Below are 26873 nucleotides of genomic sequence, written 5' to 3'. Positions count from 1 at the left end.
AAATGTTTGGATTCAAAGAATAGTGAAGTATTCTGAGCTCCTTTAAAATAAAAATAATAAGGGGAGAGTGGGTGGTTCAGTTGGGTAAGTGTCTGACTCACGATTTCAGCTAAGGTCATGATCTCACAGTTCATGAATTCGAGCCCGACACTGAGCTCTGTGCTAACAGTGGGGAGACCATGCTTGGGATTCTCTCTCCCTCGCTCTCTGCCCCTCCCCCACTCATGCATGTGTGCCTATGCGCACATTCTCTCTCTCAAATAAACTTAAAAAAAATTTTTTTTAAATCAAACAAAACAATGCATAAATAAAAACCTTTAAATTAAGTAACCTTATTAAACTAAGTGAACTGTAAACCGCAAAATTAGGGTGCCTGGGTGGCTTGGTCAGTTGAACATTCCTACTCCTGCTCTCAGCTCAGGTCATGATCTCATGGTTTGTGGGATCTCGCCCTGCCTTGGGCTTCATGTTGACAGCAAAGAGCTTGCTTGGGATTCTCTCTCTCCCTCTCTCTCTGCCCCTACCCCCACTCATGCTCTGTCTTTTGGTCTCAAAAATAAGTAAATATTAAAAAAAATTTTAAACATTAAAAAAGATAAAGCCTACAAATGTTTTGTATTATATCACACAGAAACAAAAGTTTGTTTTGAGTTCAAAATACTTAAAATCTAATGTGATATATCAGCTGTTGAAAGAACTTTCGAGGCCCAAGATGGAGCCACTTCTGCTCAGCGGGCTACATCAGTAACTTAGATAACTTTCACATCCCTGTAAATGCTCCACTTGATCAGAAAAACAGTATACCGTCTGCCAATCCCCAAATGCCAAGCCAGGTCTGAACTCTGTACTTATTATTTCCTTGTTTCTTTTCACCCTAGAGAAGGATGACTGTGTGGCCCTAACCAATATTTTCTATTTGTCTCTTCCTTGTTCTTTATTCTTTATCCTATAAAACCTTCCTGCCTTCCAGCCCATTTTGCAGTTCTCCAAAAGGAGACTGTCCATTTCGTGAGGTGTTAAATAAGGTTTGTTTTTATTACTGATATTGTCTTCTTTAATAACTTTTAAACAAAAACGTATGAGAAATGTAGAGTACTCTCGGAAAATAGATATTTTGATTAGATATCTTTAGTTTCTCAAATCCCAGTGTGATGCTGGACAAACAAGGTAGTATTCTGGGACTAGACAAAGGAAAAGAAAAGGAAATATGCTAAGTTTTCAAACAACATCTTTAGGTTAAAGACTTTTCTTATTATAACTCTCAGAAATGGCTCTGTACCCATACTCTGCATATTTCAATGCACATCTGTGGTTTGTTCTTCCAGCATTTTGACTCTAAAAATAGAAGACTCCACTGGAAGAATGCCAAGGTAATTATCAAAAGAGCTAGAGCCTAATGGGGACTGGGACCAGTACAGAAGACAACCAGGGAAGTTATGGGCGATTTGGGGTAAAATTCAGAAACCATCTGTTTAAGTTCTTGGCATACATGCAATAAAGGTCAAACCACATCTTAGGCCATTTGAAACCAAATAACAGAAAGGATGATTTTGCATTCAGAAACAGTAAACCATTTCTAAAATATATATGGTTTGGGGATTCCATAGGCACAATGGCAAGCATGTTATTGCACAGTGAATCATATCTGTTTAAGTATGTGTCATAGATTAGAATTCCATTACTTTAGCCATTAATTCACTCAAGATAAATTTGCTTCATATTTGTTCTACGCCAGGCCAAGCCTAGAGGCTGTTAAAGAGATAGGAAGAGAATAATACTAATTACTGATCATCTAATGTCACAAATACTTTGGACCACTTCATTTATTCCTCATAACTACCTGCCAGCTATCAAGCCTCAGAGATAATGTGTCCCCGGAGACAACCTTGGACGTGTCAGAGCGGTCTTCAAACCGATACCCACCCAGAAAGCCCTTGCCCTGGCTTACCTCGACCCACCGCTTCCCCTAGAGGAGAAAGAGAAGGAAGGAATGAGAAAGACACAGTCACTAGTCTCCCTAAAGGATTTTGGACACAAGGACACAAAGTAATATCTGTATATAAATGACTATGATATTAGCTTCCCAAGAGAGGACTTAGGTGGCAAGGGTGTTCGTCCCCTCTTTCCTATGGCTGGAGTTTCAGCTAAGCCTGGAGGGATGAGTTGGACTCACTCAGGCAGAAAGAAAAGCAACTTAAATTCCAAAATTAATCATAAAACCATGATTTCTTGGGCTTACAAAAAGGAACATGACTCAAATAGAATCACGAAAGTGAGTTGTTCTTTGAGATGTGGCTCCTCTGTTCCTTAATATTTCAAGCCCCTTCTCCTTGCTTAGACACACATGCAAGCATCCACGCACGTGCGCACGTGCACACACACACCCCCAAACAGTAAGTAAATAAGTACAGAAAATATAAACACCCTGTTTCTATAGCTCGGGAATAATATTACATAAAGATTTAACTAACAACTTGGAGGAAATAATCCAGAAAAGGAGGGGAACAGTAGGCATGTGCTAAGTCCTTCAGACCTTCTGAGCCATAATTCTGAGGAGTCTGATTCAGACAGTGGGACTGCAAAATGGGGTTGAAGACTGAGGGGGCTCCATGCTTCTCCACAATGAAAAGCAGGTGTATCTACTGCCCAGGGACATATGGAAAGGTGACGAAAAGCAAACATAAACTTCCACAGCAATTTAAAGAGTGTATCGCTACTCATCCCACCACTTCTTTCTATACTTTTGAAAGCATGGATTCTTAGTTCTGTTTGCTTTTCTATGCTGGGAGATCCTTTACAAATGTTGTCTTTTCATATTCATAGAGCAGCTTGTTTAAAATATTTGGAGCTAAGGTGTGTGCAAAAGGTCACAGTACACATGAAGGAGGGTGGGGCTGGGATAAAAATACATGAGGTCCAGGCTGCAAAATAAAGAAACTGATCTCATAACCTTGAGCAATGATTCCCACCAAAATTTGATCAAGAAATTTGCTTCCCCAACTTCATCATAATTTGCTTAAAAACAAAAAATTAAGTAATAAAAGCTAGCGTTTACTTTAGACTTATTTAGGGAAATTATACAACAGCTTTGAAAAAAATACAGCATTTCTAAAACTTCTACTCAAAAATAAAAAAGCAATGACATCAATTACTGATAAAAAAAAATAAGGGTAGGAAATGAGTTTTCTCAACCAGGGACTTCTAGATAAGCTCCTGAAAAAAAAATCAGTTTTTAGAGAACAGAGACAAAGCTAAAGAGAACTAATCAATAATTTACAATATTCCAAAGTGGAGAAAAACTATCTTACATCCATGCCTTCACTTCAGGAATTTTAAAAACACCAATAGGATAAACAGTGTTCAAAAACTCAATTTTTAAAAATTATACCTCTAATTTGTTCCAGAAATATTTTCTAATATTTACAAAATTGCTGTTTTCTTCCCAAGAGAAACTTATATTCACTGGGGAAAGTTTGTACATCTCAAATAGAGAGAGTAAGAGTGGATAAAATGTCCTGAAATAGTTACTATTATTCATAACAGGTTTTATATGTCAGATGACCGTGTAACAATTATCAGTGGTAAGAATGTGCTAGTACAGATTTCTGGAAATTTTTAGTGAGATGAAGATTTCTTTGTTGGCCTGTCTCCCCATGGGGAAAGCAATCCCTTTCTACACTTATCCTTTTACACTTAAAAGGAAGTATTGTGAAACTGAGCTTTCATTATTGGAAGGGAAAATTAATTTTCAGTTTTGGATAAAGATTCCAATGACTTTTCCCTTCTCCAAATATGTACCTTCCTCTATTCCTGAGGACTGAGAGACAGTGAGAGAGAGAAAGGCCTAGAACAGGAGTAGACCAGAACTGAGAAACAAAGAGTATCAAGGACAGAAAGAAGAAATGAAAGAATTAACGAGTAAAGAAGGTTGCAGAGTAAAGTTGTTTAGGCAAGCTGCAAATTATGAGGTACTTCATTATTCTGCACAGTAAGACCCAGCTTTTCCCGAATGTGGTGGATTATGTTTGGGGCTGGACCTTCTCAGGTAGTATGAGCCACAAGACTGGGCGCCACTGGTATCAGTGGGCACAGAGCACACCACAGCCAAATGTCTTTATACAGGAAAAAAATCAAGTCTAAATGAATTTCTAGAGCAGATGTGAAAGGAATAAAGGAGATTCAAAAGAGTATGTTGAGAAAGGGAAAGGCTGTTTTACTTTTCAGAAGGGAGAGGGTGATGGAGAGAGGTCACTAGGCAGGGGGACCTGGGGGATAAATCAGGGGTTCCCCTGTGTCAGAGAGCTGAGCTGTTTAAGAATCCATCTCACCATGGATGACACTCTTCTGGTCTCTAGTCCTTCCCCCTCCCCTTTTCCTTTCCTATCTTCTTGTCTCTTTCTCCTCCCTCTTGGAGAAGGATCAGATCCTTATCCATGTAGTAGGGGGTGACTCTGGATTTATGGCGTCTGAAGATATAGAATGGGAGCTTATTGGGCACCTAAAACAATTAGGAAGTAAATATGATTTTCCACACACACACACACACACGCACACACGCACGCACACGAAGCAAAAAGATCAGAAAAAGATAATGAGTTAATTAAAGAAAGAGTAGAAGAGATCCCTGGAACTGAGTTATATCCTGTCGCCTCATTCAGGTATCTCACAGAAGCCCCTGGAATACGAGGAACAGGCTGAGAGAAGGAGGTCCACTCAGGGAAGCTCCTGAGGCGAGAAAATATATGCAAAATATATCTGGACCCTTTTTGAAAATACAAAGCTTGTATTTCAAACATAACAAGCAACTATAACATATCAAGCAAACTATAAGCTTATTGTGTTGAAATCCTTCAAAAACATGATTTAAAAAGTAGGTATTCTGTGTTCTCTCTCCAATATTTCTTTAATAAAGAAAAAAAAAGATATAGTCTTTGGGTCTTTTTTCCTTACAAAATATTAACTTCATGACTGTCCATGTACATTACACATGTGCCTTATTATACGTGTTCTGTGAGACAAAACTTTGTGAGAAAAGATTGTAAATTGGCAGAAAATTCAAGAGTGAGGTGATGGTAGATGAAAGACTATGAAGTACATAGTAGCCTACAAAGTTAAGGGCTTTTAGTTCACTGCTGTTTTCTATAAATTCTTTATAGGTATAGTGTCTCCAAGGACTGTGCGTTTCTAGAATATTAATTCACTGCAAACGTTGATGGTTTAAAAACTTTTGCTTCAAGAATGTGAAAGAGAATTTTTAAAATTATCCTTTTCCTATATTTTTTTTAGTCTTGAAAGAAAAGATTGCGAATTTGCTTTTTTGTTGGCAAAAGGTAAACAAATAAGGGTTATGCTAATCAATTGTATCCCAACTGTGTCCTCTTTTGTTATAGCAGCTTTATAAATAAGTTTTAAAATGAGGTAGGACAAAACTGGCCTTACTAATTTATATTTCCAGTAATTGTTATTTTTATTTACACTTGTTCTTCAAAACATATTTAAGTCATTTAGTTACCCCGCTCCAAATCCATTGGAATTCTCATTAAAATTGATTAAATATATATTAACTTGAAAAGGGTTGGCATTTTCATGATATTAAACCCTTCTGTCCAGGAACATGTGTGCTTTTTTTCTTTATTTAGGTTGTTTTGTTTAAAGTATATTTTTATAAAATGTTATTAATTCCTCTATATAGGTCATGTCCTAACCCAATTTCTTTATGCAAGACAAATGCCAGTTAAATGAACAGGAAGGACAGATATAAAATGAATAGGAAGGCTTAAAAAAAAAGCAGTTTAAGGCACTGGCAGTGAATACAGATGAGAAAAGTGGATACAGATGGGAAAGCAAAGACAAAGCTGAGAGATTGTCCACAGATTCTGTGAATATGGGCACTAGGGGCTTCAGGGGTTGTCGCTGGAGGCTGGCAAACCATGGCTTCACTCACCCCTTCTAGCCACCAGCTTTTTCCAAACCCCTCAGTCATTTCAGACCTTCCAGGTCTGGTTCTTGTGACTTTTCTAGCGGTAGACATGACTTTTTGGCATCTGAAGGATCTAGGATAAAATTTTATTATCAAAGAGGCACGTTCCTATCATTGGGAAAGTCAGTCTCATGAGCCCAGTCCTTGGACTCCAACTCAGCTGTGTAAGAATGGGCCTTGGGCTTGGATTACTCCTTACCAAGAATAAAGAGCCCGTACAGCCTGTGCTGGTCTTATCACCTCATGTGGGAGTATCCTTCTTTGTGGCAGGCACAGTGAAAGTTCCTTTGTCTCTACTTAAAGCACGTGCACCATCTGACATCTGGCCGCCCCCACTGTTTTATCTGTCTTCCAAGGGGAGAGGGCACCGGTTCCTTCCACTGAGGCACAAGAGGGGTAAGCTAGGGAAAGACCCACTGCTCGGTCTCCTCTGTGTGTAAGTGGAGTGTGTTCCATCCAGTGCTTTACTGCTTTGTGTTTTTCCTAAAGACTCTGATACCAAGCTGCAGAAGCATTTAGAGTCCTCCTCTGGGATCTATGACCAGCGCACAGTACTCTGCTTGACGTCTATTGAAATATTATAAGCAATAATCTTTTGGAAGTAGCCTCTGCTCAGTGACTTCAGTTCGACATTCACAACCATAGACTGGGTATGTTAAAAAGAGGCAGTGATGACAATGGATTGAGAAAGATACCAACGAATGAATGCAATGTTGCTTAGAACAGGTTATTATTAGCGAATGTAAGATCAGGAGTTGATAACTAAGGGACTGATGCTCCCCACCCTTTCTTCTATTACATGCACATATAAAAATATCCCAAATCCCATTCTATCATTTTGAGAAAAGCTTAAGGTCACTATACCAAGTCAACTATATAAGATTCTCCTCTGAAAAAAAAACAGTATTTTGTGTTATTTTCAGAAATATTTCTTTCATATATTGCAAAGAGGTTATCAGTTTCCCTACTTACTGGAATATAAAATGAAGCCTGCTTTATAATTACAGTATCTTTTTCAAGGAATAAAGGACATAGTCCAATGGATAATAAATAAAAGAGAGAGAGATGAAGTAAACAAGACAACAGTAGGTAGATTATAAAATGTTAAGTATATTTTGACCTAGAGATGCCCTTTATTTAAAAACTCTACATAATGATTATGAATTTTTAGATGGTGTTCTCTGGAAAGATGTCAACCCAATCTTAAGGACTTTACCTCAGTGTTTTCTAAAGGGAAAGGAGGATCATCCAAATGCCTGAATAATTCTCTAACAGAACACATGGAAAAAAGAACTTTGTCAGAATAAAAAATGTAGAGGATAAGTAAAGCAGATGAACAGTGCCCACCAAGTGAGACATGAAACACTTAATAAAATGAGAAGCGCCTGAGTGGGACCTATCTCCAAGCTTGTAAATTTGAACAGGATATCAAATGATCTATAGCTATCTCTTTCAGCCTGTTGAAGCTAGGCAATAAAAGAGAGAGTGATTTCACACAAAATCTCCTGATTTAGAGTACCAGAAGATATGCAATCAGGTATTAGAGGCAGAAAATGTAGGAGGAAATGTATCCACCTGGGAAATCTATCGTGGGCCAAAAATCTTATGTTCAAGTTTCACCTTGATCTTTACAGCTAAGTGAGTGGATTGGAAAGTAACAAGTTTTGAGTTCTAAAGTGACACCATCTTGGTCGTTAAGGTCAAGGGAAAAAGAGGATAACAAAATTATATATTCAGGGTGGACTAGAACAGTTCTAGATGGGATATCCTGCATTAATAAACACTTTCTTAGGTAATCTACGTATGTTCTTCAAGGTTGATGAATGACAAGTAGTTTGTGAGAAATTCCAGCATAACTGAATGTTTGCTGGGTCCATTCCAGTATTTATTTATTTAATTTTTTAAAGAACTTTTAGAGAGAGAATGTGATCAGGGGAGAGGAACAGAGAGAGAGAGAGAGAGAGAGAATCTTAAGCAGGCTCCATACTGAGCATGGAGCCTGCCATTCTAGTATTTAAAAAGTTGGACTAGCAAAGGAAAACAAGGCTATGCAAGAAATTTTCTGTATGATAAGTTACAGCCTCCAAAACCTCTATATTAAGTACATATTCTCAAGCAACCAGTGGAAGTGGAGAAAAAAATTTTTTTTAATTAAATAACTTACCTCTACTCATGACTCCATTGAAGTGACCTTGGTTCTGCTACTTGACCTTTTTTCTCAATATTTTGGGCAACAAAGGGCCAAGAATCTATCACAGACACAACTTTGGCTATCAGCCATTGAGCCCTGGCAGGTTGCAGAAGGGTAATGAGAGTGAGCTTCTTCAGTTAGCTGGAGGGACTTGGGTCTTTAATATGTCATGATGGAGTCCTCCAAGAATGTTGTTATTGGTTGGCAAGATGGCATGGAGACATACTCAAGCGGAGGGAAATTGTACACATATTATAATATAGCTAAGAAGTGTACAGATGGGGTTTCAAGAATAAATGAAAATGTTTAAATGCAATGAAGTAAAACCAACGAACTATTTGTAATAATACAAACAATATGGATTTTGCCTAGAACAGCACCACAGGTTCTGAACTTCATTTATCACACTGCTAATTTTTATACTTGTTTATAATTAGGGGCAGAGACAGAACCTTTTCTGACCAGTGTATGGTGAGTGTAGCCACATGAGTCAACGTCACCATGTAATATAGCATCTGGCCACTTGGACAATGTCAGTGACCATGCATCACCAGTCAAGATTGCTGCTAAATCAGAACACAAGGGAATAAAAAAACATTATTGGTTGTTTCTGAGTAAATTTTCTCTTATATCCAAAGTCACACAACTAGTGAGCGACCAGATTGAAACTTGTAAGTCAAGTTCGTGACTCTAATCCCATGAAAATCTGGTAATGTATCTTTCACAATACACAAACAATAACTTCATGTAAGACAGGGATCATTTCTATGTAGGTGCATTTCTATTACTAATCTGGCTCCTTGTATATTAACATAAAAATTTTATTGGGGCGCCTGGGTGGCTCAGTCAGTTGAGCGTCTGACTTTGGCTCAGGTCATGATCTCACAGCTTGTGGGTTCGAGCCCCACATCAGGCTCTGTGCTGACAGCTCAGAGCCTGGAGCCTGCTTCAGATTCTGTGTTTCCCTCTCTCTCTCTGTCCCTCACCCACTGGCACTCACTCTCCCTCTCTCTCTCTCTCAAAAATAAACATTAAAAAAAATTTTTTTAAGTTTTATTAATTTTTCCTTTAAATAAATGCACAGTAAAACTGAATGCAAAAAAAAAAGTGTTAATGCTCCCTTACATTAAAAAGAATAGGTAGATGGGGTGCTTGGGTGGCTCAGTTGGTTAAGCAACCGACTTGGCTCAGGTCATGATCTCACAGTTCATGGGTTTGAGCCCTGCATCGGGGTCTGTGCTGACAGCTTAGAGCCTGGAGCCTGCTTCAGATTCTGTGTCTCCCTCTTTCCCTGCCCCTCCTCCACTTGTGCTCTGTCTCTCTCTCAAAAATGAATAAAAGTTTTAAAAAAAATAAAAAAAAAGAAGGGTAGAAAGGGCCAATATAACCAGCTAAAGATTTCAACTGCCTTTTTTTGGGTTTTGTTTTTAAGATAGAATGACCCTTTCCTGGTGGGCAGACCCTCACCGTGGGAGTCCAAAATTGGAAAAGAAAATTGCTTTTTAATAGCTTAAACAGGTCCCAAATGTGAGTGCCTGAACTTGCTTTTGGTCAGTTGCTCATAAATGTGAGTATTTATGCTGCGTTGGTGAATCTTCTGTGATCCTATAGTCCTTTAGTAGTTATCTAGAGAATACAAAGCACAATGAAGCTAAAAATGCAAGAAGCACCTAAACAAACATGTAGTCCTACATTTTAACTAAAATAAAAAAGAAAAGTAAACCAAAATGGTGGGTTAATGGAATGACATTATACAAATTAAAATGTAAATACTTTAAAAAATCAAATATGGCATAATATGTAGTTTAATGTTAAAGTAAAAATATGAATAACTTAATTTTCTTCTTAGAACAGTTCTATGGGCACAAAGAGCAATGTTCATTATATTGAGAATAGATAAAACCCTTTAGGAAGAGGAAGAGATTCAGAAAAAAACAAAGACAAAAGCTCCTCTTTCTTTATCAAAACACACAAAGTTTGGTTGAACTACAAGTGTGTGAATTTTTAGATACACAGGATAAAGAAGATTAGGGGTGCCTGGGTGGCTCAGTCAGTTAAGTGTCTGACTCTTCATCTCGGCCCATGTCATGATCTCACAGTTCATGAGTTTGAGCCCCGCATCAGGATCTGTACTGACAGTGTGGAGCCTGCTTGGGATTCTCTCCCCCTTCTCTCTCTGCCCTTACCCTGCCCACTCTCTTTCTCCCTCTCTCTCTTGAAATAAGCTAAAAAAAACTTTTAATAAAAAAAAATGAGCATTTGACTTTGGGCAGCACAAAGGTGTGTCGGTCAATTATTGCACTGTTTTTTGAAAATTCATAGTTTATACAGGTACAAAGTGACATGAGAAAGGTGAGAAGATTTAACTGTTCTTTGTCTGCTTTCATGGACTTTGTTAGCAAGGGGTCACCTCACCTGGGAATAGTCAAGGGATGTTATGTGTGTATGTACACAAATATTTAGATATAAAGGTACATATTATATTTATGAAATGTGTTTGTATTTATAAAAAAAATATATTTATATGGTAATATAATAAATATGCTTATTTTCTATACTCACATATATATATAAAGATATATATTCCATTACTTACATACACATATCGATATGTGTTAGTTTTGACTATGCAATATCTGAACCCCATGTTTCAGCAGAAGCTTGCCTACCATCACAGAGCTGAAAAATGCCAGATTCTTGCTCCCCTTGCCTCCCTGGAAGCTAGGATGTGAAAATAAGACTTTGCCAGTCAGATCTACCAACCCAGACTTTGCATTAAGAGTTAGTGATATAAAAAAGTGGACACTGAGGGGCACCTGGGTGGCTTAGCTGGTGAAGCATCTGACTTGAGCTCAGGTCATGATCTCACGGTTTGTGAGTTCGAGCCCCACATTGGGCCTGCTGCTGTCAGCACAGAGCCCGCTTCAGATCTTCTGTTCCCCTCTGTCCCTCTGCCCGTCCCCTGCTCTTATTCTCTCTCCCTCTTTCTCTCTCTCTGTCACAAAAAAAAAACAATAAAAAACATTAAAGAAACTTTTTAAATTAAAAAAAAAAGCAATTGGAATTGGGTCTGTTAGCCATTATTGTTACTATTGTTTCTACCCTCTAGGATAATATTAGATAGAAATGTCTTCATGATATATTTCTGCTGCATTCAGTCCCTTTAAAGGGATGGCCAACTGATACAAAATAATTCAATTATTGCTGTAAACATTCAAGAAAACTATGGCATTTTAAAAGGAAATGCTAATACTTAAATGTAGAAAAACTCAGAGTCATAATAGTCACTAATATCATGATGTGACAAGATTGTAAAATTTTATACAACTGATACAGGTTATATCAGTTTTGGTCATGGCTAAGATTCATAAAACGACTATAGTTTGACAAATATTGTGCTGTCTGCTTTATATTTGCCATATTCTCCTAACAACTCCATTAGGTGGGCACTCTTATTTTGCCATTTGTCTAAAGAAGAAACAGGCTTAAAGAATTTGGTAACGTGGGGCGCCTGGTGGCTCAGTCGGTTGAGCATCCAACTTTGGCTCAGGTCATGATCTCACAGTCCAACAGTTCAAGCCCCACATCGTGCTCTGTGCTGACAGCTCAGAGCCTGGAGCCTGCTTCTGATTCTGTGTCTCCCTGTCTCTCTGCCCCTCCCCTGCTCATTCTCTCTCTCTCTCTCAAAAGTAAATAGACATTAAAAAAAAGAAGAAGAAGAAGAAGAAGAAGAAGAAGAAGAAGAAGAAGAAGAGGAAGAAGAATTTGGTAACCCAAGTAAGGAATTAACCAGTAGTTTGTATCTCAGATTGGATTTGAACCCAGGCATTTTGACCCCTGCATTTGGACTAAGTTTTTGAGGTTATGACAGGCAACTGACATAATGTCTGGTGATCTAACAATTAAAATTTAAAACAAAATGACTAATTTCCAGGAATGCCCAAAAACTCTGTAACAAAGCAAAATATTCTTTATCAGATTCTTAATAATTTGATAATGCATATTTCACCCATGATCAGTGGATACAATAAAATCGTAGGTAAGAAGATTCTGCAGAGTTCAAAACCCTAGAGAAATGTTAGTTGGACCTGAGACTACTCAGTGTCTCAAAGTACTGATCAGATATTAGCTGACACTAGCATTCTTCTAACTCAAAAATCAAGTGCAGAAACTCATCAAAAGCTTCTTTACATAAAATATTCATTTCATATAAACTGTCTACTGGGATGGGTGATAGAGCTGCCAATGAAAGTTAAACTAAGACATTCATCTCTTAAAATATATTCTTATACAGGGGCGCCTGGTGGCTCAGTAGGTTAAGCGTCTGACTTGGGCTGAGGTCAAGATCTCGCGGTTTGTGAGCTCGAAGCATCGAGCCTGCTTTGGATTCTTTGTCTCCCACTCTCTCTGCCCCTCCCACACTCACGTTCTGTCTCTCTCTTTCTTTCTCTCTCAAAAATAAATAAACATTTTTTAAAAATCAAAATAAATTAAGAATTATATTCTTATACTTGTTCATTAAATTTATTCAGAAAATATTTGTTGAGTAATTTTGGCTCTAGGCAGCTGGGGATACCTACCATAGAGACCAAGATAGACATTGTTCCTGTTGTTAGAGGGGCTATGTTCTGATGAAAAAGGCAGAAGATGATAGGTAGATAGATAGATAGATAGATAGACAGACTAATAAACAAAATAATCATTCTTATGAAGGAAATAGTGAGGTGAGTCACAAAATCACTAAGAGTGAGTTAGAGAAAGTGACTTCAGAAAGGGCAAGCCGAAAAGACCTGAGGAAATGACATTCAAGCTTACTAAAACATGAACGAGAACAAGGAAAAGAGTTCTGAGCATAGAAAACCTACAGAATCCATCAACAGGTACACACCTCCGAAGAAACAATGTAAACATTCCTTGTTCTTTCCTAACATCTTCTGGATACTTCCAAATCTGTTTTCATTTTAATAAAGTACACTTCATTCACGAACTTCCTTGAGAGCCCGTACCACAGTTTACTCATCTTCATAGCCCTGATATTTTCACACAATGCCTTGACACCCTCAAAACAGAGTTGAAGGGCAGCTAAATAAATAGATGAATGAAGGGTTAACAATGAATTTGAAAGGTTTCTTAAAAGAAATTTTAAAACTTATGGTGCAGGGTAATGTCAGCAAAAGCGGCAGAGTAAAGGACTCCCAAAAGTCCCTCTTTAAAATCAATGAAAAATCTGATAAAAATCGCCGGAATCAACTTTTTCAGACCTTTGGAAATTACCAAAGCTTACAGAAACCCAGGGGGTTTTTATCCAAGAAAAATGGCTAAATCTTGGTAAGAAGAGCAAGCTTAATGACATTTTAATGTGCCCTATTCCCATCCCTCTCGCCATAGATCCACGGTAGTCTTAAAAACCAATCACCTACAATCACAGTGCAGACCAGCAGCTCAACAGCCATCAGAGGGGACAGAATGATATTGGAACTCCTTCAAAACCTCATTCCTAGAGAATTCTCATTATTTGGCCTGTCTGAGGGTTCCCTACAAGGTCCCACCTACAAGACTATCTTTATCTGACTGGACTTGGAACTTACTCAGTGGAGTAAGTCTTTTCCCCTGGGGTGTTGGTTGGCAACCTTTAAAGATAATGGACTTTGCAGCTCCCCGAGGCAATAGACAACAGTTGGGACACACAACAGGCAAATCAAAAATAGTAAAATGAAGAGCTAGGGAATGAGATGTCCTAGGGCTTTGCAGAGGTCCAGTGTATTCCTGGGACTATAGAAATGTGTGCTTATAAAGGACAGTACAAATGCCCGGGGCTTTATTCAGGCTCCGGAAAGCCCTGAGAAGGCTCTAAGGTCTGACTCATGGCTGACCTTGGGGCTCTGTGTCAGTGGAAGTGACCATGAAGGCAGAGCTGCCTACTGCCTAGCGGAGTGTTGAAGGCATGCTCCGACACGCAAACGAAATCCAAAACATGCAAACCGAGGAGTCTTATTGGTTCTTAGTGTAAGGAAGTCTTCATCCAGCTATTAGTTGAACCCTGAACTAACCAAGCAGAAACACAGGTGGCCACACATGATAATGCAAAATTTACAGAATTAGTTAACCAAAGTCAATAAAGAAACACCCAAACAAGAGCTGTGACAAGGAGCAGTGGCAATAAACCCTGAGGAGATAGGAGAATCTGATTTCCAGAGCTGCTACATTGTATTATTGAAAGTGTCCCATTATCAACACAAAATTACAAGACATTTAATGGGAAATACGCAAAAGTACGTGGAACAAGAAAATACAGGCCATACACAAGGGGAAAAGCAATCAGTAGGAACCATCCCTGAAGAAAACCAGATGTTGGACTTACTAAAAAGAAAAAGAAAAAAAAAAGAGTTTAAATCAGATATTTTAAAACGTGTTCAAAGACTGTGAGAAAAATTATGTCTAAAGAACAAAATAAAGAATATCCCTTTATCAACATAAAGGGATATAAATTATAAATAGTAAAGATCAGGACAGAAATAAAAGAAGTAGTGAATAGAAAAGCAATACAAGAAAATAAAAGCAACAAAACCAGAAGTTAGTTCCTTGAAAACAAAACTGAGAATCCTTTAGCTGCACTGACCAAGAAAAGAAGAAAGAGGACACAATTACTAAAATGACAAAAGAGGGAGATGCTTTCCGAGTGGTTTTACGAACATAAAAAAGATTACAGGCAATAACATGAATGTAACGAGTCACATAGCCTAGATGAAATGGACAAATTCCTTAAAAAGACACAAACCACAAAACTGACTCAAGAAAAAAGAGACAGTGCTCACTCTGGCAGCACATATACTAAATTTGGAACAATACAGAGAAGATTAGCATGGCCCCGGAACAAGGATAACACGCATTTGTGAAGTGTCCCACGTTTTTCTGGGGATGGAATGTACAGCAATGGTATAATAAATACGTGACAGTGTATTATGTATTTGAAAGTCAGTAAGAAAGCAGATCTTAAAAGTCTGCATCACAAGAAAAAAAATTAACTGTGTGATAATGGGTGTTAACTAAATTTATTGTGGTGATCGTTTCATAATACATGCGTATATCAAATCATTATATTGTGCACCTAAAACTAATATAATGTTATGTGTCAGCTTTATTTCAATTAAAGACAATAAGAAATATATAATATGAATAAACCTATAACAAGTAGAGGGGTTGAATTAATTAAAAACTTCTCACAAAGAAAATCTCCGCACCAGATCACCTTGCTGGTAAATCTATCGTATGGTTAAAGAAGAATTAACATCACTCCTTCACAAACACTTTGAAAAATCATAAGAGGAGTGGATACTTCTTAAGTCACTCTATAAAGCCAAAAGTGTCTTGATATCAAACCCAGACAAATCACAAGGAAAGAAAACAACAGATTAATATCCCTTTTTGATATAGATATAAAATGCCTTAATAAAATACTAGCAAACCGAATCCAGCAACATAAAAATTACAAATGTCATATGGATATAAATATATGTATATATACACTATGGATATTTTATATCCATAAAAGTTATATGTATTATACACATGCCTAAGTAGGCTTTAATCCCAGGAATGCAAGGGTGGTTTAACATCTGAAAATCAATTAATGTAAAATCACATGATATAAAATAAAATACTATGCCAAGTGAAAGAAGCCAGATACAAAGGACCAATTATTCAATAGCAACTTTTACCCTGAGACTTATTTTATAAGAAAGTTGACCATCATGCCTGGGATGGGCTCTAGTGGTGAGTGTTGAGGCCACAGAGATGTGGAGAGGCATCCAAGTCACTAAGGACATCTCCAAGAAAGAAGTGATGATCTTGTAACAGAGAAGAACATTAAGAATGTGAGAACTGCCGTATGAGTCAGATTCTTGTTCCATGCACTCTAATGTGCTTTGACAGAATTCGTTGTCACACATAGATATACTCCTTGATATCAACCTTCAAAGAGTGAGTGGTCTCTCACCTCTAAATTCCTGAGCTGCTACTACATCTTATGCGTAAACGGATTCTGAATCGTTCCGTATACACACAGCAAAGAACATTTGATATTTTAGGTAAACTGTTTCAATTCTGCAAGAGTCTTATAAACTGAAGACATTGATAGATGTAATTATTACACTGGTACTGCTGTTTGAAGGAACATTTTTCTGTCAGAGGAGAAATCCTAAAGATTATGACTTTGGAGAACCTTAAGTCAGGAGAAGACTCCAGTAAGGAAACGGTGAAGGTGAATATGAGACAATCAAAGACACATTCCCTTTTATCCTTTGTAGATGTGCAGGCATGCACATTTCCATTAACTTTGTAGCTCTAAGCCCCATAAGGGCAAGTAGTCTTGTATTCACTAACGTATCTCCAAAATCTAACTTGTTAGCATTGCTGGTGCTCAGTGATTCTAACCCTCACCATATCTGTAAGACCCAACCCCAATACCTGCTATTCATACTCAAGGCTCAGAGACAGTATTGCCTAGACAGTCATGTTGATCAAGCCAATTTGGTTTTTGGTTTAATTCAACAAGAAGCAGTAGAAAATAAAAAAAACATTTCAAAGAAAATATTTTCAGCAATCATGAAATGGTGGGGGTGGGGGGCGGGACTATCTATTGGCATCAGACTTTCGTCCTATTATTACACTGTTTTCTTCCAAGTCACTTATTATTCTTTTTATATCAGAATACATAATTTGACATATTGAGGTTTTTTAAAAGATGCTACTTCCAAACAGGTCAAATTATGCTACATAAACAAGGGGTTGAGCGCTCTCTTCATTCAAGCTTATTTCTCCTTTTTAAAACAGATGACAAGCATCCCAAACGGAACTAAAAAGTGCAAGGTGGCAATCCCCATCTACAGTCCTAACCCTCCCAAATCTCTAACTCTAACTTTTAAAACAACTCCTTTAGTGACAAAACATTACCTGACATCTATGTTATGCAATATATTCACCATATAACTTTTTACAAAAATCTGGAAAATCCTGAATTCCAAAAACAACTGAAGGGCCAAGAGGTTTGAAGGTCCAAGAGACTTGAAGAAAAAGCCTGCATGTATGTGTGTATATATATATATATATGTGTCTATACATATACATATAGTGTGTGTGTGTGTATGTGTGTGTACACACACACACACACACACACACACACACACACACACACACTGGGTTGAGAAAGGACAAATCCAAGTGTCCAAAATGCAACCTTAAAAAAAAAACAAACAAAAAACCCATGTATCAAACAATACAACTTTCTTTGAAAGTGAATGAAAGTGGACTTAGTATTAGCCCTTAACATTAAAAGAAACTAGGCAAATGGGTGATGGGCATTGAGGAGGGCACTTGTTGGGATGAGCCCTGGGTGTTGTATGTAAGCCAATTTGACAATAAATTATATTCATAAAAAAAATTAAAAAAAAGAAACTAGGAAAATGTTTAAGTTAAACTTAAAGGCATGTTAGTGAGTAGCATATTGGAAAACAATATGAAGATATACACATATTTGAAGAAAAAGCCTATATATGTTTGCATTCAAGTATACATATGTATAGTATAAATGTATATATATGCATAGTATAAATATATATACTTGCATATATATATATATATGCAAGTATATATATACTTGCATTTAAGTAGGAAAATTAAGCAAATCACAATCTTTCTAGCACTTATTTCATGATTTGGAAAGTAAGGGGGTTGCACTAGATGACCTCCAAAATCCTGGACAGTAATTAAATTCTAGGAATCTACCTGATCAGTTTATATCCGGTGTTCAATTTTGGATTATGTTCAACTTCTATAAAATTCTGGGCACTTAGGTTTGCCCGTAACATGTGACAAGCGCATATTTATTAGATATCTCTTCAACTGTGTAATTCAATTCAGGTTTAGTACCTGCTGTGCCAAACACAGAAGATATGCCTTCCACAATGGTCTTGTGGACACTGGGATGAGAGAGGACAAATCCAAGTGTCCAAAATGCAACCTTAAAAATAAAAACAACAACAACAAATCCATGTATCAAACAATACAACCTTCTTTGAAAGTGAATGAAAGCATACTTAATATTAGCTGTAAACATGAAAAGAAGCCAGGAAAATGTTTAAATTAAACTTAAAAGCACACTGAAGAGCATTTTTGAAAACAGACTTTATGGACAACAGAGATGTTACCCATCTCTGAGAGCCAAATCTATAATTTCATTCTGTCACTGCAGTTTATATTGTTTATACAGACTAAACTATCTCTACTAAAACATGAGGCAGGATTTTTTTTTAGTAATTCACATTAGAAAATATTACAGAGGCATACAATAAATATCCAGAAGCAACAAATTATGACACTTAAGAATGTTAATCCAGACAAAAACATTTTCTAAAGTTTAATTTTCTTGAAATAGAAATGAATGAGCAAATCATATATTCTGCAAATAAAACATGGTAATTTTCAATAAGCCTAGGAAAGTATACCTAAAATACAATAAACTAAAGGATGAGAGTTACTCAGTATCAAAACTACGGTTCTTTCACACCTGAAAGTTATCAAACATAGCATGCTTGCAAATTCTCTCTCTAGGCCAAAGAAAATCATTTCATGTCTTTCCTCACTGTGGTATTACAAAGTAAAATTATACCGCCATACATTTCAAAAATTAACTTTCCACTAACTTGGGTAGATGTTTTTGCTTCTATTTTTAGGTTACACAGTCACCTTACATAAAATCGTTAAAAGAAGTTTGGGTTTCCCTTTCATCCTTTCTGTAAATATGTATTGTGACAGAACTTTCATCTAGGAAAATCAGTCCTGAAAGACTCAGAAAATACTTAATATTTAAAACACTTAAGTTTTTTTGTCTTTTTTTGTGAGGTAACTTTAAGTACCTTTAAATAATCCCAATACTCCCCTCTGTGGTCAAAGAAGGAAGAGCAATTATCGGAAGGAAGCGCTCAAATAAGCCAAATTCGATACTACTCAATGGTGTTCCCCTCTGGGGCAGGAACTCTGTCTGTGGGAGGGTAAATATGCTTCTGTGTACATAAACAAAGTGAGTGGGAGAACAAAGTCCGCCACCATCTGGAGAGCCTCTTTCTGTGGCATTATCCACATTACAAAAGACTTATCCTAGAGATCATCCAGGCCGATTTACACTAGAAGAAACATGACCAGAAAGCTCTCTTCTCCTGTCTCCCCATTCGGGCTCCTTCTATTACTATCTATGGATGGAAGGGCCAAATTATTGGATTTAATTAATAACCACTCCACCCTCAGTTCATCTTATTTATTAAAGGGTCAGAGTTCACGGGGCGCCTGGGTGGTGGATAAGTCAGTTAAGCATCTGACTTTGGCCCAGGTCGTGATCTCATGGTTCATGAGTTCAAGCCCCGCATTGGGCGCTCTGCTGTCAGCATGGAACCCGCTTTGGATCCTCTGTCCCCCCCTCTCTCTGCCCCTCCCCTGCTTGTGCGCACACACTCGCACACTCTCTCTCTCTCTCTCAAAAATAAATATTCAATAAATGAATAAAAGGTCAGAGTTAATATTAGGGGAAAAAACAGCTTAGTGATAGCACATAGACTTTCAGTTATACAAAAGAGGGGTTCAGAGTTACACTAAATAGTGCCTAGAGTTTTAGACATTGACAAAAATTGGGTAATATTTATTTTTATGACAAACACAAGAAAATCAGCTAAATTATAAATGGCTGTACAATGATGTTATTTATCACTTAAATTTGGTAAAAAAAAAAAAAAGCTCAATTACTTTTTCAAAAAGAAAAGAAAAAGACACATAAAAGACAGCAAAGAGTAGGGGTGCCTGGGTGGCTCAGTCAGTTGAGCATCCAATTCTTGATTCAGCTCAGGTCATGATCTCATGGTCATGGGATGAAGCCTACTTAAGATTCTCTCTCTGACCCTTCCCCTCTCTCTCTTTCTCAAAAAAAAAAGGACAGTAATAAGAAACTAAGAAATTTACATATATTACTGAATCAACAAACAAGACTAAGTGACCACAAGACCTTGGCACACTCTCAGTTAAAAATTGCTCCCAAAAATGACAATTAGAGTTCTGTCAAAGGGGTCAAGTCCACGGTGAGGGCTGTGCAAAAAGAAAAAGGGTGCCCTGGCTCACTGAACTTCACAAGCAGCCACTATAATGCTTCTGGAGAGGTAAGAACACAGATGACAATGGACGAAGAGGAAAGCCCTGCCCAGCTCTGTTAGAGAGAAGATGAATTGGGTATGTTCTTCAGCAGCATTTATTCCCCCATTCAAAAACAGATTAATAAATATTGAGGGAGTCTCCATAACATGTCAGACAGTCTTCTACAATCATGGTAAACACAAATATGTACAAGACATCATTCCTGCCCAAAGAACTTTACACGTCTAGTTGGGGATATGAAATACAATCAGGTGAAAAATGAGCCAGGTATATTGCCAACAACCCATGCTGTGCGAGTTGAAAGTGAGATGGGGTGGGGTGGGGGGTAGTGGTCACTACCAAAAAGATTTAGAAAGAGCTTCAGAGAAGCGGTCGATATCAAAGACAAAATGTCAGCTGTGAGATTAGTTTTGGAAAAATGTTCTTAAAAAGTTCATTTGAAAGGAATTTCTTGGAATTGGGAAGTGGTTTCCCCACAGGAATAATTTCACAAATTATGGTTAATATTTTGGGCCAGTCCACCAAAGGTCACCTTGACCATAATGGAGCCTTCTAGTGACCTGTCCCAAGCCTATCCTTCAGATAGGTCTGAGTTCCATGGGCCTGGAGGCAGAGCACAGAGTGGGAGAGAAGAGAAGAAAGGACAGGCCCCACCTCCTGTCCCTCCAGCAGGGCCTGCAGTGGTTGTCTAGGGACTTATGGGACATCACAGAAGCCAGGCGACATGGCCACTCCAACCCTGGGGCATTTGGTCCAGGTTTGAGAACCAAGCCAGCTTATAATTAATGGGCCATTGAAAGTAATGATTGACTGGAAGGATGGCCTCACTTTTTATAAAAGAAGAAAGCTAACACTCATTGAGCACCTTCTTTGTGCCAGGGACTGTTAGCCACTTCCCATTTCTTAAAAATACAACCGTCATGACTATCGTATGAGGTAGATCACATTCATCCTATCCTATAGATGAGAATACTGAGGCTCAGAGAGGTTAAACAATCGGTTCACTGTCACCCAGAACTGGGATTTGGCAGTGGGCCTGACTCTCTGAAGCCTTTCTAGGGTGTCTGTCCACACACCAGCTGCCTCTTGGAGGTGCCAACAAGCGCCAGCAAGATGGATCTTTCACTAATCATCAGACACTTTCTTTCTGAAATTAATGATTTAAGTCCTCTCAGATGAATGCCAGGAACACGTTCCAAAGAACTGACTTCCCCTGAGTCAGATCAATTGGAGCTTTGTGTCCCTTTTTTCTGGGGGACCTCTCTAATGAGATGTTGAAAATTAATCCTGTGACAGGAGTGGCTGTTCTGTTGCTGCTTTGGGAGCTGTTCTGATGTCTGCCTTTTAATTTTGCTGTAGCTTACTCGGTATCCAAGAAAGCTGTCTAAGGAGAAATCAGGGAATAATGTCAGAGGTACATAAAGAAGAGGAAAGGATTAGACGATTCTTATTTGCCCATTCCAGATGAAATACGTAAGACTGACACACATGTGAGCAGAGAGGCCAGCGTTTCTATTTCCGCTTCTTACCCAGTCTGTGTTCCAACAGGTTAAAAGAAACTAGACTATCAGTACTTAGAAAGCCTTCGTTAAGAAGAGGGAGAAATAAATAATAACTTAAAATATCTTATTTCTATTTGCTAGAAGAAAAAAAGAAAAATGGCTACATGTATCATTAGAGATGGGCTGAATAGTCCCATTTAGTAGAAGACAGATGCATCAAAAAGGTTACTCTTTAATTTCTCAAATAATGTAAGCGCGGCTTAAGCTAATGTGGAATCTTCTGACACAGGTAGCTGGTGCGGATCAAACACGAAGTGGCACACAGCACATGGCTTTGATCTAGTTTACAACAACTTTAAAAGAAACAGTTAAAGGGGCGCCTGGGTGGCTCAGTAGCTTAACTATCTGATTCAGCTCAGGTCACGATCTCACGGTTCATGAGTTCGAGCCCCACGTTGGGCTCTGTGCTGACAGCTCAGAGCCTGGAGCCTGTTTTAGAATCTCTGTCTTCCTTGCTCTCTGCCCCTCCCCTGTTTGCGTTCTGTCCCTCTTTCGCTCAAAAATAAATAAATACTAAAAAAATAAATTAAAAAGAAACAGTTAAAAAGTCTCTGTTCTTGGTGCACCTGGCTGGCTCAGTCGGTTAAGTGTCCAACTCTTGGATTTGGCTCAGGTCATGACCTCTGGGCTCTGTGCTGACAGTGCGGAGCCTGCTTGGGATTCTCTCTCTCTCTCTCTCTGCCCTTCCCTGGCTTCTGTGCTTGTTTTCTCTTTCTCTCTCTCTCTCTCTCTCAGAATAAGTAAACATAAAAAAATTCTCTGCTCTCTTCAGAAGTATTGTGAGTTCCAAGGTCACCAGTTCCATTCATGGGGAAGCTTACAGGACATAGATGCCACCTAACACAAACTGATATTCACCGGGTATCAGTGGGGTTTATCTCACTGAATCCTTGCAACAACCCTGTAGAGAAATGAGTCACCACTCATTAAGTACCCAAGTCCTAGGACCATATCAGGAGCTGTATTATCCCTTCATTACCCAAAAGGAAATGGAGGCTGAAGGTTGAAGTTTCCTCTTTGAGATTCCACAGCTCTGGAGGGGGATATCTTGATTCCAGACCAATTCCATCTCAAATTATCCATTTGCCTACTCTCTCCCCAGTAAAATGTTAGAGTCAAGACCTACTCATTTCAAGCGCTAATACTAAGCATGTTGCCTGACAAAGAAAGTGCTCCATAAGCAGTGTTGTCACAATTGACCCCAAAGTGCAAGTTTTTCCCTTAGCCTGGGACGAGCTGCCTTGCAGAGGGCAGAATTCACTTGAGATCTCTGCTTTGCCTCCTCTGTGGTTTTGTCAGATTTTACTAGCCATGTGAGTTTTGTTTTCCTAGCTCACAACCAGATCCACTGCTGTCTTTTTTCTTTCCCATAATAGAAAGAACAGAAAGAAAAATGAAGGAAAAAAATTGAAATTGCAGTAGACAGAACTGTAACCCTTACTTTACTAATATACTTACAGGGACAGCATTGGACAGAGAAGCCCAAAGTATTAAAAGCCCATAATTGGGGCTGTTTTCTTCATTTCTTTCCATCTCTATGATATCCAGCAAAGTCTGCATTAATGTCTGTTTAAAAGAAATACATATTGTCAAACCACAGCTACGTGACAAAGAATGCTGTTAATAAAGAGCATGCATATTTTTCAAATAAGCTACTTCTGCCATTCCTAGCCATGCAGCTGGAGGCATGCTAAGGGATATATATTCTTACCAGCAGGATAGTAATTAGGAGTAGGGTCTCTGCTGCTTTATGCATTGGTTCAAATTCTGGCTTAGGTTTTTTGTTTTTTTTTTTTTAAAGACTTTAGTTTTTTTAGAGCAGTTTTAGGTTTACAATAAGATTGAGAGGAAGGTACAAAGACTTCCCACATGACCCTCACTCCCACTCATGTACAGCCTTCCCTACTATTAATATCATTCACCAAAATGGTATTTTTTTTTTACCATGGATCAAGGACACGGACACATCATAATCACCTAAAGTCCGTAGTTTACCTTAGGGTTCACTTTTGGCATTATAAACTCTATTGGTTTGGACAAATGCATGATGATATGCAGACATCATTACAATGTCACACAAATTATTTTCACTACCCTAAAAATCCTCTGTGTTCTACCAATTTACCTCTCCTTCCTCTCCAACAACCACTGGTCTTTTTCCTTTCTCCACATCTTGCCTTTTCCAGAGTGTCACACAGTTGAAACTATATATTACGTAGCCTTCTTAGATGGGCTTCTTTCACTTAGTGCTATGAATGTATGGTTTGTCCATGTCTTTTCATGGCTGGATAGTTCATTCCTTTTGAGTGCTGAATAATATTCCAGTCCCTAGATGTACCACAGTGTATCCATTTACCTACTAAAGGGCATCTTGGTGCCTTCAAGTTCTAGCAGTTATGAATAAAGCTATTGTAAACATCCACGTGCAGGTTTTTTGTGTGAACATAAGTTTTTAAATCATTCGGGCAAATATCAAGCAGCATAATTGCTACATTTTATGGTAAGAGTATGTTGTTGTTGTTGCTGTTTTCTATAAGAAACCACCAAAGTGTTTTCCCAAGTGTCTATACCATTTTTCCCCCTCAACAATGAATGAGAGTTCTTGTTGCTTCGCATCCTCACCAGCAACACCGGTGGTGTGGTCAGTGTTCCAGATTCTGGACAGAATGAGTGTCGTGGTAGTTCAGTGTTGTTTTCCTTTACATTTCACTGATGACATATGATGTGGACCATCTTTTCATACGCTTTCATCTTCTCTCATGGGTTGTATTTTTTGGTGTGATACCTAAATAGGCATCACCATACCCCAAGGTCAAGCAGGTTTCCTCCCATGTTATCTTCCAGTAGTTTTATACTCTTGCATTTTACACTTAGGTCCGTGACTCATTTGAGTACATTTTTGTGAACTGTATAAGATCTGTGTCTAGATTTTTTTTTTTTTTGCATGTGGGTGTCCCAACTGTTTCAGCACCATCTGTTGAAGAGTCTATCTTTGCTTCTTTATATTGCCTTTGCTTCTTTGTCAAAGGTCAGCTGATTATATTTAAAAGGGTCTATTTCTGGGTTCTCTATTCTGTTCCATCAATCTATTGGTCTATTCTTTCACCAATACCACACTGCCCTGACGACTGTAGCATTACAATAAATCTTGCAGTTGGGGAGCATTGCTCTTTTGAAGAATTTTGTCATTCTCCTTGAATATTGTGCTGGTGATTCTGGGTCTTTTGACGCTCCACATAAACTTTGGAATCAGTTTGCTGATATACATAAAATAACTTGCTGGAATTTTTACTGAGACTACATTGAACGTATAGGTTAAGTTGGGAAGAACTGACATCTTGACAATATCGAATCTTCCTATCCATGAACACAAAATCTCTATTTACTTGGTTCTTTGGTTTTGTTCATCAGAGTTTTGTAGCTTTCCTCATGCAGATCTTATACATCATTTGTTAAGTTTATACCTAAATATTTCATTTGGGGGGATACTAATGTAAATGGTATTGTGTTTCTAATCTTATACTCCACTCGTTCACTGTTGGTATATGGGAAAGCAATTAACTTTTGTATATTAACTTGTCTCCTGCAACTTTGCTATAATTGCTTATTAGTTCTAATAGTTTGTCTGTTGATTCTTTTGGATTTTCAATATATATGATCATGGCATCTAAGAAAAAAGATAGTTTTATGTCTTCTGTCCTGATAAATGTAACTTTAATTTCCTTTTCTTGACTTATTGTATTAGCAAGCACTTCCAGCATCATGTTGAAAAGGAGTGGTAAAGAGGACATCTTTGCTATGGGGTTCTGGTACCAATGTCTAATATGTATGTGTATGGGGAGTGGGGGGAGGGAAGTTCCAAACAACGATAAATGATATTCAGGACAGTATCTGGGTGCCCTATAATTCAATTCAATTCTGACACTATCTACCCAGAAATAGCATGAGATTATACAGGTTAAGTGTTAGTCGGTCAGGACTTGTTAGTCCTGGACTTGTTAGTCCTACAAGATTATACCCTTTCCCCACCCTTGCACCTGCCCTTCAGATGCCAGTCACAGCCCAGGTTGTTACCTGGACTTTGGACCAACAGGCTACAGACTGGAGGCTCCAAAAACCTCCTCCTTGGGCTTCAGATGCCAGCTGCAACTCCAGGTTGTTATCTGTACTTATAAAAATCAGCGGTTCCCACAACGCTTTCCTGAGGTTCAATTAATTTGCTAAAGGGGCTCACAGAACTCAGAGAAACATTTTATTTACTGGATTACCAGTTTATTATAGAAAGATATGATAAAGAATATAGAGAGACAACCAAATAACCATATATAATCATTTCATTTATATACAAGCACACATAAGTGTGCATATATATATGTATATATATATATATATATATATATATATATATATATATATCAAATACATTGTTGCTATTATAATTTGAGCAAATTATATCTGTTAGATCAGTTAAGAATAAGGAAAATACATTTTTATTTCAACTTTGTTTATTTCTTTGACGCTCTTCCCTTCTTTATATGGATCTGAGTTTCTGACCTATATTATTTCTTCTCTGTAAAGAACTGCTTTATTAATATTTCTTATAAAGAAGGTGTATTGGCAACAAATTCCCTCAACTTTTGTTTGTCTGAGAAGGTCTTTATTTCTCCTTCACTTTTAAAGGACAATTTCACAGGGTATAGAATTCCAGACGGGGGTGCTTTTTTTCTCACTCGACTCTTTTAATACTTCGCTCTACTCTTTTTTCACTTGCATGGTTTCTAAGGAGAGGTCAGATGTAATTCTCATCTTTGTTCCCCTGTAGATATGGAGTTTTTCCTTCTGGCTTCTTTTGGGATTTTTTATCTTTCATTTTCTGTAATTTAAAAGTAATATGCTGAGGTGTAGTTTTGGGTGTTTACATGATTGATGTTCTCTGAGCTTCCTG

General features: G+C 37.9%; 1 protein-coding gene and 1 non-coding gene across 3 annotated transcripts in view; one reads left to right on the top strand and one right to left on the bottom strand.

Moving 5' to 3' along the window:
- CYP39A1 (cytochrome P450 family 39 subfamily A member 1) overlaps window positions 1-26873 on the bottom strand; it is a 93943-nt gene that overhangs the window by 42094 nt on the left and 24976 nt on the right. For both annotated transcript variants that reach the window (XM_019457326.2, XM_019457327.2), the window contains exons 6-7: window positions 23387-23494; window positions 18099-18189 (exon numbers count right to left, since the gene is read on the bottom strand). In XM_019457326.2, coding sequence (XP_019312871.1) covers window positions 18099-18189; window positions 23387-23494 — 199 coding nt within the window. The remainder of the gene's footprint in view (window positions 1-18098; window positions 18190-23386; window positions 23495-26873) is intronic.
- On the top strand, window positions 14979-15083 carry LOC128777836 (U6 spliceosomal RNA). Its single transcript, XR_008423155.1, has one exon. It is a non-coding gene; the product is annotated as a U6 spliceosomal RNA (small nuclear RNA).

The sequence above is a fragment of the Panthera pardus genome, unplaced genomic scaffold (assembly GCF_024362965.1).
Source record: "Panthera pardus isolate Hobbes unplaced genomic scaffold, ASM2436296v1 HiC_scaffold_17, whole genome shotgun sequence".
Taxonomy (NCBI): domain Eukaryota; kingdom Metazoa; phylum Chordata; class Mammalia; order Carnivora; family Felidae; genus Panthera; species Panthera pardus.
Note: the sequence above shows the minus strand (reverse complement) of the source record. Positions and strands in the feature narration are given on the sequence as shown.